This window comes from Salmo salar, chromosome ssa15 (assembly GCF_905237065.1).
Source record: "Salmo salar chromosome ssa15, Ssal_v3.1, whole genome shotgun sequence".
In the NCBI taxonomy this organism is placed as follows: domain Eukaryota; kingdom Metazoa; phylum Chordata; class Actinopteri; order Salmoniformes; family Salmonidae; genus Salmo; species Salmo salar.
The window spans coordinates 83067574-83081769 of NC_059456.1; the positions used below are offsets into that span (position 1 = coordinate 83067574).

A 14196-nucleotide genomic window follows, 5' to 3' on the forward strand; every position below is an offset into this window, starting at 1 on the left:
TATTTTACCTATCAGCTAATTACATCATGGTCGCATTCCCCTGCTTACACGCTGCATGCATCAACCAATGGTTGTGTGCATGTCATCGAATGTGGAGTCAGGCACCAGACTGCTATACCATATGATGTGGTTAACTGATACGTATATCTATCTATCTATCTATCTATCTATCTATCTATCTATCTATCTATCTATCTATCTATCTATCTATCTATCTATCTATCTATCTATCTATCTAGGCGTTGTAAGATCTGGCATGCGTCAACAACGTCTGAGTAAAGGAACACAACCAACATGTTATCGCAATCTGGTGCCCGACTGCACAGTGGATGACCTGGTTGATTCATGCAAGGTCTGAGCAGGGGAACGCGACCAATAGCTGCGGCGCTCACCATGGCAACGTCATTTCACTGAGTCTACCTGTAACCCTTTCCTGCAGTCAATGACCAAAAACGCCCTCTTTGACCCTATGGGTGGAATGTTGTTCATATTGTTCATAATAAAAACACGACAAAAATCCGGTGTTTCTATGTCAAACAGTTTTGTTATATTTATATTCTGTGATTTATATAAAGTTTAATATTGGGATGCAAACTCAAAATGTTATACATTTCAACTCTATATCTGACATGGTACAAGTGTCTTTGTTTTTTTTAGGTCTATACTTTTATTTCAAAGTAGATTTGTTTAAGACTACCAATTATTCACTCCGTGTGACCCTGATTTAGCCCGCTGCAGTAAAAGTGAATCTCAATGTGACCTTGCTTGAAAACCCCATTACAAAAAAAGCTAGAAACCCCATTGAAAACTCCATTACATTTTTGCCAAAACTTTCAAGAAAGAGAACAAAAACTGAACATAATTCATCATGGTTTTTATTTTGGTTGGTTTTGGAGTCAGTCAAAGATAACAGTTTTAGTATTTTCTGTTGGTTCATTATTTTATTTCAGTTGACTTTTTTCATGATTGGTTTTAGTTTTAGTTTCTGTTCACTAGAATAACCTTGGTCGGAGCTGTCTTACCTAAAAGCAGTGATGTACTCAGCATTACTCATAGGGGGGTCCAGACCTCCAGTCCAGGCCACATTGACATTGAAGCCCTCTCCAGCACCAGATCCCACCTACAACACAGACACACACAGAGACCTACTGAGACAAAGCATTCTCCATGGAGAGGAGGATACAGTCAATAAGAGTAACAGAGGTGCTAGAGGCACAGCACATGTAGTTTAATCTCGACAGACGTCTCTCCACTGTAACTTTGGAACCTAGCTAGCTCTTTGAGTTTCTCTTGACGTCGTCTGGGCCTACTAGCAGAATTCCCCGTGTAGAGCTGAACCAATGATGTCAATTACCTCAGCCGGCCCGCCGCTGCCAGGGAAGAAGTTGCCGTCGTCATAGCGATGCAGTGAGATATACAGCACACTGGGATCATTGTAAAACACTTCCTGGGTCCCATTACCATGGTGAACATCCTAGCAACAGGACAGAGATGGAAGAGAACATTTGGTATCATTAAAACCAATAACTGCTGGCTTGTGTTATGTCATATCCTAGGCCTAATCAATAGTAACCAGTAACTAATGTGAGACAGAACTCATGTGTATACTGTACCTGTGTTTACATACATGTACACATACAGGTAACTGCCAGAATAAAGGAAACACAAATAAATGAGGGATACAAAGTATATTAAAAGCAGTGCTTCCACACAGGTGTGGTTCCTGAGTTAATTAAGCAATGTAAACATCCCATAATGCTTAGGGTTATGTATAAAATGTTGTTAATTATTTTGGCTACCATGGCTAGAAGAGACTTCAGATCTCAAAGGACCATAGGGGGTTTAAAGGGATTCTGGAGTGGCGCCTGAGACAGTGTTTTCCACCTCCATCAACAAAACTAAATTATTGAATTTCTCATGGAAGAATGGTGTCGCATCCCTCCAATAGAGTTCCAGACACTTGTAGAATCTATGTCAAGGTGCATTGAAGCTGTTCTGGCTCGTGGTGGCCCAACGCCCTATTAAGACATTTTATGTTGGTGTTTCCTTTATTTTGGCAGTTACCTGTACATAATTCATGTGTTTATACATACAGTACATCATGAAGGTCAGTACTAGTAGTTATTGTCAAAATAGTACTAATTCAACTGAGACGAGGACACCCTTACCCAGTCAACGATGAGGATCTTGTTGGCACTCAGTTTCTGTTGCAGCTGTTTGGCTGCGATGGCCACTGAGTTGAAATAGCAGAAACCCCTGTATCAGAGAGGCAGAGAGAGAGAGAGGCAGAGAGAGAGAGAGGCAGAGAGAGAGAGAGAGAGGCAGAGAGAGAGAGAGGCAGAGCGAGAGAGAGGCAGAGCGAGAGAGAGGCAGAGAGAGGCAGAGAGAGACAGGCAGAGAGAGGCAGAGAGAGGCAGAGAGAGACAGAGAGAGACAGGCAGAGAGAGGCAGAGAGGCAGAGAGAGAGAGAGAGAGAGGCCGAGAGAGAGAGAGAGAGAGGCCGAGAGAGAGAGAGAGAGAGAGGCAGAGAGAGAGAGAGGCAGAGAGAGAGAGAGAGGCAGAGAGAGAGAGAGGCAGAGCGAGAGAGAGGCAGAGCGAGAGAGAGGCAGAGAGAGGCAGAGAGAGACAGGCAGAGAGAGGCAGAGAGAGACAGGCAGAGAGAGACAGAGAGAGAGAGAGAGAGGCAGAGAGAGAGAGGCAGAGAGAGAGAGAGGCAGAGAGAGAGAGAGGCAGAGAGAGAGAGGCAGAGAGAGAGAGAGGCAGAGAGAGAGAGAGAGAGAGAGAGAGAGAGGCAGAGAGAGAGAGGCAGAGAGAGAGAGGCAGAGAGAGGCAGAGAGGCAGAGAGAGGCAGAGAGAGAGGTAGAGAGAGAGAGAGGTAGAGAGAGAGAGAGGCAGAGAGAGAGGAGGCAGAGAGAGAGAGAGGCAGAGAGAGAGAGAGGCAGAGAGAGAGAGAGGCAGAGAGGCAGAGAGAGAGGCAGAGAGAGAGAGAGGCAGAGAGAGAGAGAGAGAGAGAGAGACAGGGTGGAGGGCAGAGAAACATACATTATCAATACAAGATGATAGTGGTTAGGATAAGAGAGAAAATGGTGGAATTCCTAGGAGCCAACTCAGCACACTAATCGGAGGAGAGTAGAGAAGAGGCATAAATCTTCTCTGTTCTTCTCCTTCCCAGCTTCACTATCAGCCCATAAATATCCATCGTCAGACAGGCTGCTGACACTGCAAAGCTCAGCAGAGCCCGCTGTGGTTAGCCTGGGCACGCACCACCACAAGGAGTATAGTATACACGAAAATCAACACACACACACAGTAGATATGAGAATATGAAACAGACTCACATTGGGTTGGAGGGGTCAGCATGGTGGCCTGGGGGTCTCACCACTGCAAAGCCATTCTGGAGAGAAACAGTCAAACAAAACAAAGCATTATCATTCAGTATTCTTTGTCAAGTGGCCTAAGGCAGCTGGTGAGGCAGACCAGAGTGTGATTGGATGAGGAATGGAGTCCAGATCGGTGTCTTACCTTGAGTTCTCCTTTGGCCACTCTGAAGGCCAGCTCTGTGACGCTGCCTGCAGCCATGCGCGATGCCGTGGACGTATGAGACTCGTTCCAGATTGTGTCATTATCCACCTGCCAATCAAAAACCAAAACAACATGAGGGTGAGTGACAGGACAGCAGTCAAGCTTGATGGAAGAGGTCATAACCATGTGTTTAGAATCTGCTAGCATGCTATAGGGAGTTACAGTGTATCAGGTGAGGTGTTTTTCTTTCCATGGTTTAAACAACACCGTCTAATAGTACTACAGGCACACTATAAACCGACCTCACCTCCATCATTTACCGGACTATAAAATAGCTGTCTGATATATTTACACAGACACACTCTGTGCCATAGAGATTTGCTATCCAAGCAACAGAGAAACAGGACCACGCATTCATGGTGTTGTATATACAGACCTGAGGGGTTGGCATTCCCTCAGGGACTTAAACATTCTCCTGTCCACTCCATTTTATCTATCCTTTCATTCTTTTTTTCTGTTTGTTCACAAACTCGCATTTCTAGCCGTCTGGCGCAGACAATGAAATTGGAGGCATTTCTTTTATCCCTCGTCATGCGCATATTGTTTCTATTAGTTTGAATTGTCACGGTCCGATGGAGATCGTCAGGCAATTTATTGACATGTCCCAACGCACTCATGTTTTCCTCTTTCATTTCCACCGCCTCGTCTTCTCATGGCCCTCTCCTGGAAACAACATCAACAACTACCATCACTCTAATCAATCTGAATGGACCGTATCATATAACCGTTGTCAAGGACTTGGAGGGAAGAATTGCCAACTGAAATCGAGAGATGTTGTGAGTGTTGTGAGTGAGAGAGAGCTAGGGGAAAATGTGTGTGTGTGTGTGTGTGTGTGTGTGTGTGTGTGTGTGTGTGTGTTGGGCCTCTCACGTACCCCTACTCCTCCACATGGCAGCATTACAAACATCCTTTGAGAGAGAATGCCTGAGGGAGAAAAATGCAAAGAGGTTTTATTAACCAAACAATCAATGTTAACAGCTCCTTTTCATACAATCTTACATTAGAAATGAGTATCACACATTACTGTACGTTTGTGTACCACCACTGTAGTGACAACTTAAATACATAAATGAGTTGACTACTAAACCTAACGGATTCCTAAGTGCTATCACTATCACTCAGCTGTAACTTTAACCAAAGACAAATCCCTAGTTACTAGGGACACCAGAGTTACTAGGGACACCAGAGTTACTAGGGACACCAGAGTTACTAGGGACACCAGAGTTACTAGGGACACCAGAGTAAGTAGCTTTACTTTACAGTGCTGTTGCCAAACTGTTACCAGTTACGTAAAGCAGTGGTTCCCAACTCCGGTCCTCGAGTACTCCCAACAGTACACATTTTTATTGTAGCCCCCGACAAGCACACCTGATTCAACTTGTCAACTAATCTTTAGGCCCACAATGAGTTGAATCAGACATGTTTGTCTAGGGCGACAACAAAACTGTGTGCTGTTAGGGGTACTCCAGACCAGCGTTGGGAGCCACTGACCTAAAGGCTTCTGGCACAAGGCCTGATGCAGTCGACCAGTACATCATAACATCTGTAGTGAGGACGTACCGGACAGCTTGCGGTTGTCCAGTTTGAGGCGGTTAAGAGGGTTGGTGCCATAGAGAAGGACATGACGCTCTGAATGGACCGACTGCAGCTCCTCCAGAGTGGCCTTCCTACCTCGGATAGTCTGTTGGAACACGGACCAGACAGAGCAACAGATAATGGACCAGTTGGAGACAGCTATGGTGTCTTCTAGTAACTTGTAATCAGTGATATGGATGTATGTGTAATACGTGTGTAATGATAATGATGATGTTTGTACCTCACACTGTCCCCTGAGACCTCTCTCCTGGAGACGTGACCAGATACTCTGGATCCTCCCAGCATGCTCTGGGTGGCTGCTGTTGTCACCACATGTGCACTGGTGCTTCAGCATCTGAGAGTCATAAACCAGACCTGCAACCAAACACAGACATTAACGTGACTATTTCCCGTGATTACTACCCATTTCCTCCAAATCAACAGCTATAAGACAGATCTAACCACAATGAGGAAGCTAATCAAACAAATGCAATGAAATAATATCAATTGATCAGAGAATCCCTGAGCAGGCCTCAGATTGAAATACGGCCACAGTAGGGTTAATAACCTACACCTAGGTAGGTCCTCGTGGTGGCAGTGTGTCTGTGTGTGTGGTTCACTTCTTACCTGTGGTGAAGCGTGGTTTGCTCTGTGGTTCTGGGGTGGACAGGGGTAGGGGTTTGTCTGGCAACGTGAGGGATGTGGAGGCTGGCGAGGACTGGGTACGGGAGAGGGGGCGGTGGGCACCGCCAAGCATAATAGGTACCGCCAGTGTCTCCATGTGGGCTGTCTGGCGACGCAGCTGCTGCAGCTGTTTCTGTTTCTCCCATAGCAACGACTAGAGAGAGAGAGGGAGATAGAGAGAGAGGGAGATAGAGAGAGAGGGAGATAGAGCGAGAGGGAGATAGAGAGAGAGGGAGATAGAGAGAGAGGGAGATAGATGGAGAGAGATTGTTGTGATTTTCAACCCACAGAAATCTATATACATAAGAGTATGCCAAACCTGCACCAACAAAATATCAAACCCTTTGCTGCTCTCTGCTGGAGGTTCAAGGAGACATGTTCTAGTGTTCCTCTACCATCCTCTGTGTGTCTGTATCTTACCTGGTTGAGTATGAGTGTGTGTTGCAGGTTGATCTGTCCTCCCTGGCTGTCTGCCGCAGACACGAGCTCCGCCTCCCTCAGTGACTCCGCCCTTGCTCTGCCCTGATAGATGTCGCTGGGCGCTGGCCCCACCTCCTCAGAGTCCATGTCCTCTGAGGGGATCTGTTTAAGACGAGGCTTCTCACTGGTCTTAGACATCAGCTTGAACACACATATAATGATCCATTTAGCTTTATTCATTAAATTCTATCGATGTATTTTTGCCAAAAAAGACAGCTGCTGGCAGATGAAGCCCTCCTTGGATTGTACAAAAATCGATAATCCATTACAACAGAGTGAGTGAGCATGAGAGTATATGTGAGCAAAGAGGGATTTGTGAGGGTGTGTAAGTCACTCACCTTTCCCAGATGTGTCTGCTGTTTAAGTCTCTCCAAAAGTTGGCAGTTGTGGTGCTGCTGCAGCAGATGGGGGTGAAGGGATCTGGGGCTCTGGGGCAGGGGCTCTGAGCGAGTCCGGCTCAGAGGCTTGTGAGGGCCCCCTTCCGGGGCCAGATGATCCGTCTGGGGGGAAAACTGCAGAGGAACAGGGCCCAGGCCTGGAACTGAGACCAGAGGAAACAGGCAGTGTGGCTGTAAGTCTGACTGTTTGTCAAGGCCACAAGGTGGCAGTGTCACAATACCTATGGCAGCAGCATAAACTTTTTCTCCATTGCTCTTTCACAGGAGGCTGAAGAAAAGTCCTAATGGCGACAGAATCCACCTTAGCAATTCAGTATTGTTTCATACTTTTATAACTAGCACATTCCTGGCAAGGACTTCTCCTGTTCTATGTCAAAGTCAAGTTTCATGTGAAAGGAATTTTCACTACCGTATACAAAGGCAATGTTTATTGGAAGTCAAACTTCTTACAAGCCAGAATTGTATGTGAATGCTGTGGTGTCTCACCAGCGAGCATTGGGGCGTGCACCAGTCCGGAGGGCTCCAGGATGAGGACAGGCTGGAAGTGAGGGGACAGCGACCCACTCTGCTCCTCCGTCCCCAGGGGAAGGTAGACAGACTGCCCTCCCGCCACCATAGGCACCCGGCCCACCTTCAGAGGGGACAAGTCTCCATCACTCTGTACACATACGCATAGAATGTGGCGGTAAGTTAACTAGTTGCTATCAAAGAACAATCTTAGTGTTGTTATTTTTTACAATTGCTCTCTCTCATTATAATTATGAAAGGCATTGAATTCATAACCTCCATAACATCTACATCTTTTTCTTCAGGTTGTGTGATATGCTTACCCTGGCGTTGGCTGGCAGGCCCAGGGTGATGGTGGGTAGGACAGAGGAACTCTGGACGGTGAAGTGGGCTAGAGACCCATCCTGGAGCAGTAGTCTCTGGGCCTGAGGGGACACAACAGTAACACATGACTGTGTTACTCTCAAACCTGATGGGTACCTCAGCAGGTGCAGGTCTTGTGTGTACTGTACATGTATGTGATTATGTGATTTTATGTTAGTGAATACATAGTGAGTGTGTGTGTGTGTGTGTGTGTGTGTGTGTGTGTGTGTGTGTGTGTGTGTGTGTGTGTGTGTGTGTGTGTGTGTGTGTGTGTGTGTGTGTGTGTGTGTGTGTGACAGAGAGAGTGTGTTTGTGTAGTGTTTAAGTGTATACACAAGTGAGAGTATCATACAAAATGCATGTGGGACAGCCTGCTTATTCTGATAGGCCAAGGCTAGACGACGAGGTGGAGAGAGTTTGATTAGGTGATCTGGTGTTGTGTTCAACGAGGTGGAGAGAGTTTGATTAGGTGATCTGGTGTTGTGTTCAACGAGGTGGAGAGAGTTTGATTAGGTGATCTGGTGTTGTGTTCAACGAGGTGGAGAGAGTTTGATTAGGTGATCTGGTGTTGTGTTCAACGAGGTGGAGAGAGTTTGATTAGGTGATCTGGTGTTGTGTTCAACGAGGTGGAGAGAGTTTGATTAGGTGATCTGGTGTTGTGTTCAACGAGGTGGAGAGAGTTTGATTAGGTGACCAGATCTGGTGTTGTGTTCAACGAAGTGGAGAGAGTTTGATTAGGTGATCTGGTGTTGTGTTCAACGAAGTGGAGAGAGTTTGATTAGGTGATCTGGTGTTGTGTTCAACGAAGTGGAGAGAGTTTGATTAGGTGATCTGGTGTTGTGTTCAACGAGGTGGAGAGAGTTTGATTAGGTGATCTGGTGTTGTGTTCAACGAGGTGGAGAGAGTTTGATTAGGTGATCTGGTGTTGTGTTCAACGAGGTGGAGAGAGTTTGATTAGGTGATCTGGTGTTGTGTTCAACAAGGTGGAGAGAGTTTGATTAGGTGATCTGGTGTTGTGTTCAACGAGGTGGAGAGAGTTTGATTAGGTGATCTGGTGTTGTGTTCAACGAGGTGGAGAGAGTTTGATTAGGTGACCAGATCTGGTGTTGTGTTCAGCTATAGGGCTACAGACAGATGTCCTTATCCAGTATCACTGTTTTAAACATTTCATTACCCAGACCGCATAGCTTAGAGAAACACACTGAACAAACAGTCCAGAAACTAAGGCTCTACTGGTCCCATCTCCACACAAACACACTAGAGGATAATCAAAGCTTCATGTATATGTATAGGTGTATGTGTGTGTAGGGGAAGGGGAAGGGAGGCTGGGTAAATACCAATCGGATAATAACCTCATGGGACAGCCCGCCAATAGACTGCAGCACTCCGTTCTCATTGGGTAGACTGTCGTTAGGCGAGCTGCAGCCAGACACTGGTGTGCTACTGCTGCTGGGGGACGAGTCTGCAGAGAGAAAAGGGGGGAAAGGGAGGGAGAGAGAGAAAGGGCGAGAGAGAGAGTTCAAAACACAACATGTCCCAGTCATTCTATTAGCCCTGGCACCACAGAGCCTAGCGGGCAGCAGTGTTAGGGGGAGTGAGGGACTTACCCAGAGTGTCGGGCACCCGGTGTTTGATGGGGGAAGGGGCACTCTCCTTGCGTGTCAGAGGACTCTTACGAGTGTTCAGGTGTTTCTTCAGCTTGTGTTTCACCTTCAGGTTGGGCTCTGAGGCTGCTCAACGACAGAGATAACGTCATTAGTATACATTTACTGTCTCCGAAAACTATCCAATACAAAAGAAAGTTACTAGCCGAGCACAATGTAGAAATCAGGATCAATACCATTGAAAGAAAGAATTTCCTTTCCATTCATACATTCTCAGCAGTTTAATTCTGCTGATGTACAGAATGTACCATATGTAGGAAACATCTAGATTTACCGTGAGCTTCTTTAAAACAGGTTCTACAGGCATTGTGAAGCCTAGATCCGATTCCAAACAGGTATTATGAACAGGATGACAGTGATGAAGTAGTGTGCAGCCACGTGGCTAATTAACTGCGTGTCAAAACTGTGTTATAATGAATACTCTGTCAGTCATCTCTCTGGGCTGTGTGTAGGGCAGGGACCGTGCTTCAGCTGACAGCATTACAGCTTTGCAACAAGGATCTTATGGGCTAATTATAGAGTGTAACCTCATAGCATCAGGGCCTGAGGCACAAGGCATGTGAGAACTAAACATTTGCATGGCAAACACCTGGTTTAGTGTGTGTGTGTGTGTGTGTGTGTGTGTGTGTGTGTGTGTGTGTGTGTGTGTGTGTGTGTGTGTGTGTGTGTGTTGGTGTCTCACCTGCCCTGCGTAGAGGAGTGTCATCTGAGCCGTCGCTGGAACCCTGTGCGGGGGGGGACACTAGAGGCTGGGGGGGCCCACTGGGGTCTGGAGCCAGCTCCCTACAGAAACAAAACACAGACACACAACACAGTCAGTCGGATAATCAATTGGAAACTGAAATCAAGGTGAAATGACTCAGCACAACACACATACTGACACATATGTAATGGTAAAAAATGAAAGCATGCTACTGAAGGTGTAAAGAGTTCTCACCTGTAGCCCACATTCTACTGAAGGTGTAAAGAGTTCTCACCTGTAGCCCACATTCTACTGAAGGTGTAAAGAGTTCTCACCTGTAGCCCACATTCTACTGAAGGTGTAAAGAGTTCTCACCTGTAGCCCACATTCTACTGAAGGTGTAAAGAGTTCCCACCTGTAGCCCACATTCTACTGAAGGTGTAAAGAGTTCTCACCTGTAGCCCACATTCTACTGAAGGTGTAAAGAGTTCTCACCTGTAGCCCACATTCTACTGAAGGTGTAAAGAGTTCTCACCTGTAGCCCACATTCTACTGAAGGTGTAAAGAGTTCTCACCTGTAGCCCACATTCTACTGAAGGTGTAAAGAGTTCTCACCTGTAGCCCACATTCTACTGAAGGTGTAAAGAGTTCTCACCTGTAGCCCACATTCTACTGAAGGTGTAAAGAGTTCTCACCTGTAGCCCACAGGGGGACCACTGAGAGGGTTGGAGCTGGTCCTCTCCAGGGCTTGTTGTTTCTGCTTCTTCAGAATCACCTCCTGGAGTTTCTGCTTCACCAGGGAACTGGCCACGGCACCTGTCAATCAACACAGATATAGAGGCCATCAGACCAATCACACTGCAGGGTCTGGTAACTGAAGATAGGAGGAGTGTCATACTGTATATAGTCTATAACAACTACCTCATCCCCATACTGTATTTATTTATTTATCTTGCTCCTTTGCACCCCAGTATCTCTACTTGCACATTCATCTTCTGCACATCTACCATTCCAGTGTTTAATTGCTATATTGTAATTACTTCACCACCATGGCCTATTTATTGCCTTACCTCCCTTATCCTACCTCATTTGCACACACTTTATATAGACTTTTTCTACTGTATTATTGACTGTATGTTTGTTTATTCCATGTGTAACTCTGTGTTGTTGTATGTGTCGAACTGCTTTGCTTTATCTTGGCCAGGTCGCAATTGTAAATGAGAACTTGTTCTCAACTAGCCTACCTGGTTAAATAAAGGTGAAATTAAAAAAATTAAATAAACAATGGGAATGGCCCTCTATTAGTCTCTCCCTCTATCCACAGATGGACCTGGCCTTCCCAGTGTGTGTGTGTGTGTGTGTGTGTGTGTGTGTGTGTGTGTGTGTGTGTGTGTGTGTGTGTAAGGCAACGGGAACAGTGGGCTCTGTGTGAGGACGAGGTAACACGTGAAGTCTAGCATGCCTCAGCTCCAGCCCACAAAACACAGAGATAAGCAGCTCAGAGCCACAATGGTCCATTGACAGCCACTCACAGAGAACCAGGTTTGGGACCCACAGGGCAGAGGTCAAAACAACATTACTCAGCTCATCCCCTCCCCTCCTCTTCAGGGCCCTACCAGATACTGTCTGACTGGAGGAGTGCTCAGAGACCACACAGATGTATTTATGGCCACACAAAGACAGAGCACAACATTACTGTTTTAATTGATAATTGATGATGACTCAGTTTGCTGGGAAAAGGCAGAGGGAAATGCCTCTCAAATGGGTGGGTTTACATGGTTTTTCTGCACAAGGCATTCTTACGTTAGTTGGGGTGAAAATGTACATTTGCAGAGTGTGTGTGTGTGTGTGTGTGTGTGTGTGTGTGTGTGTGTGTGTGTGTGTGTGTGTGCAGGATGTTTATCTTGTGAAAGTGACATTGATGGATCTATTTCTCTTTACACCAGAATGTGCAGAACATTTTCAAATCAGGGCAACAATACTACAATGTACAAGCGCACACACACACACACACACACACACACACACACACACACACACACACACACACACACACACGTATGTTTTTCTGTCCACGTGGGGACCAAACAATTGATTCCCATTCAAAATACTATTTTTCCTACACCTAACCTACCCTTAACCACTAACCCTCATTTTAAATTTGCCTAAAATAGCCTTTATCCTTGTGGGGACCAGCGAAATGTCCACACTTGTCCGAGTTGTCCCTTGTTTTCCAGTCTTTGTGAGGACTTCTGGTCCCCACAAAGATAGTACAACTAAACACACACACACAGTAAAACTCACTCTGTTGGCTCTTGTCCTTGTGCCACAGCTGCTGCAGCTCTTGCTGTTTCTCCTGCTCCTGCTCACGTCTCCGTTGTTCCATGTTGAACTGAAATACGATGAGACACTCAGTAAAGTATGTGTGGAAACAGGAAAAAGTGCCCCTCTGGACTGGGAATGTGTGACATATGGGTGACAGAAAGACTTGGACTAATGAGCTTGAATGGAGCATGAAAGTCATTACTAATATGATTTGCACAAATGTAAACATTACAGGCATTAAACATTAAATACAGTACATGTAATGAAATGCATGGATTCCAGTGGCATCAGGGTGAGAGTGTTTGGGGACTGTGTGCTGGGACTGGGCATAGCCATACAGAACATACCCGTATGTGCTGGTGCAGCTGCTGCTGCGAGAAAGGGGTGCAGGCCTGGGGGGAGAAGGGGCTGAGGAGCAGCGGGGGGTGCAGGGGCGTCAGCAGGGCTGTGTCCGAACCCGGCCGCATCACACGCTCCGTCACACGCAGGTCCATGGGGACTGACCCCAGGGGCGCCGACACCGAGGACTCTGATAGTGGGAGGGAGGGAGGGAGGGAGGGAGGAGGGAGGGAGGGAGGGAGGGAGGGAGGGAGGGAGGGAGGGAGGGAGGGAGGGAGGGAGGGAGTTGAGTTTCTCAGAAAATCAATTTCTTACTACCAACCTCTGGACTTCAGTTCAAGTGTTTTCTTACAGTACAGCAGTAACACTTAACTCTCCCAGGGCTCTATTTTCTTCCAATGGGCTGCACTCCTCTCCTAACTCTACATTCTTCAGTGACATAAATGGCAGATGTTTATGGCTTTGCATGCTGCTCCGGGACATTTGCATTACATGGGGGAGTCAGTGGGAAAGATGCCTCACCACGTTCTACAACAGGATCCAGGAAGGGTTTGGGAAAGAGATGCAGGTCTTCCTACACAGTATTGACACGTGCACACGCACTCGCATACAGACAAAAAATAAAATAAAAAGACTTGCCATGACATTTCCCAGCCAGTCTTGGGTAGAGAGTTTATAACTACATGCCAGGTCTCAAGTGTCTGAGTCAAATTATGTACATGTCACTCATGAAAGTTGACTTGGCCTGTGTCCAAATTATGAGCAGCACCAGTAAAAAAAAAGGTGAAAGGGGAAAATCCTGTATAAACACTGAGTGTTTCTGTCTAGTGTAAAGATCTGCAGGCAGTAAATCTTCACCTCACAGCTGGGTTAAAGAGGTTGTGTTGTGACTGAGGGTGAGAGACCGTAGATTCCATTAACACTGCTGTTGAATTGTGAGACTCGCAATATATATTGTCATCGCCACCTAAGCATTGTGATAATATCGTTTCGTGAGGTCCCTGGCAATTGTCAGCGTTAGTGTTTAGCGTGGTGCACACTGTGTTTGAGGAGAAAAGCCTCCTTCATACACACTGCTATAGCCAGCTGTGTGCTCTCAACCCCTGAATGGGGAAACGGATGATGTAACTCATGCTTTAGTTCGGACGTCCATGGAAATCAAAGGGCTGTTTACAGGCCCTCAGTGCACAGCATCAACATATACTGTATCATTACACAAACAGTCCATTGTTCACTAGACTAGTACTGTTACATCAATCACTCCCCACTGCTAATGAACCAACAATAAAACGCTGCGTTTATCAATAGAATGAAAGATTCGCTTTTCACGACCCTGTTGTACGAATGAAAAGGAGCTGATGAGGTGTGTGAGTGTGTGTCTGCGTGAGTGTGTGTGTGTGTGTCTGCGTGAGTGTGTGTGTGAGTGCGCACGCTGTAGTGTGTTTCTGTGTAAGAATGTGGTGGTGGGGGGACGTTCTGATAGACATTTCTGTCTGTCAAAGTCCAGTTGTTGTTTGTGTGTAAATGCAGCTGTAACACCTGTGCACTAACATGTTCTGACACAGCCTTGGGTTTAGGGCATCCATATTAGGAGGCT

The 14196-nt window shown here is 46.3% G+C and overlaps 1 protein-coding gene across 8 annotated transcripts in view; it reads right to left on the reverse strand.

The window, feature by feature from the left end:
* LOC106572365 (histone deacetylase 7) overlaps nucleotides 1-14196 on the reverse strand; it is an 82766-nt gene that overhangs the window by 7418 nt on the left and 61152 nt on the right. For 3 of the 8 annotated variants that reach the window (XM_014146434.2, XM_014146440.2, XM_014146441.2), the window contains 19 exons: nucleotides 12608-12789; nucleotides 12240-12327; nucleotides 10631-10751; nucleotides 9936-10036; nucleotides 9197-9319; nucleotides 8927-9051; nucleotides 7550-7651; nucleotides 7206-7377; nucleotides 6660-6862; nucleotides 6262-6462; nucleotides 5785-5995; nucleotides 5399-5532; nucleotides 5143-5263; nucleotides 4457-4506; nucleotides 3523-3630; nucleotides 3339-3394; nucleotides 2169-2256; nucleotides 1355-1474; nucleotides 1023-1120 (listed from right to left, as the gene is read on the reverse strand). In XM_014146434.2, the coding sequence (XP_014001909.1) occupies nucleotides 1023-1120; nucleotides 1355-1474; nucleotides 2169-2256; nucleotides 3339-3394; nucleotides 3523-3630; nucleotides 4457-4506; nucleotides 5143-5263; nucleotides 5399-5532; nucleotides 5785-5995; nucleotides 6262-6462; nucleotides 6660-6862; nucleotides 7206-7377; nucleotides 7550-7651; nucleotides 8927-9051; nucleotides 9197-9319; nucleotides 9936-10036; nucleotides 10631-10751; nucleotides 12240-12327; nucleotides 12608-12789 (2404 nt within the window). Of the gene's footprint in view, nucleotides 1-859; nucleotides 1121-1354; nucleotides 1475-2168; nucleotides 2257-3338; nucleotides 3395-3522; nucleotides 3631-4456; nucleotides 4507-5142; nucleotides 5264-5398; nucleotides 5533-5784; nucleotides 5996-6261; nucleotides 6463-6659; nucleotides 6863-7205; nucleotides 7378-7549; nucleotides 7652-8926; nucleotides 9052-9196; nucleotides 9320-9935; nucleotides 10037-10630; nucleotides 10752-12239; nucleotides 12328-12607; nucleotides 12790-14196 lie in introns of those variants that run through there. The other 5 variants (XM_014146437.2, XM_014146438.2, XM_014146439.2 and 2 more) reach the window with 5 other exon arrangements.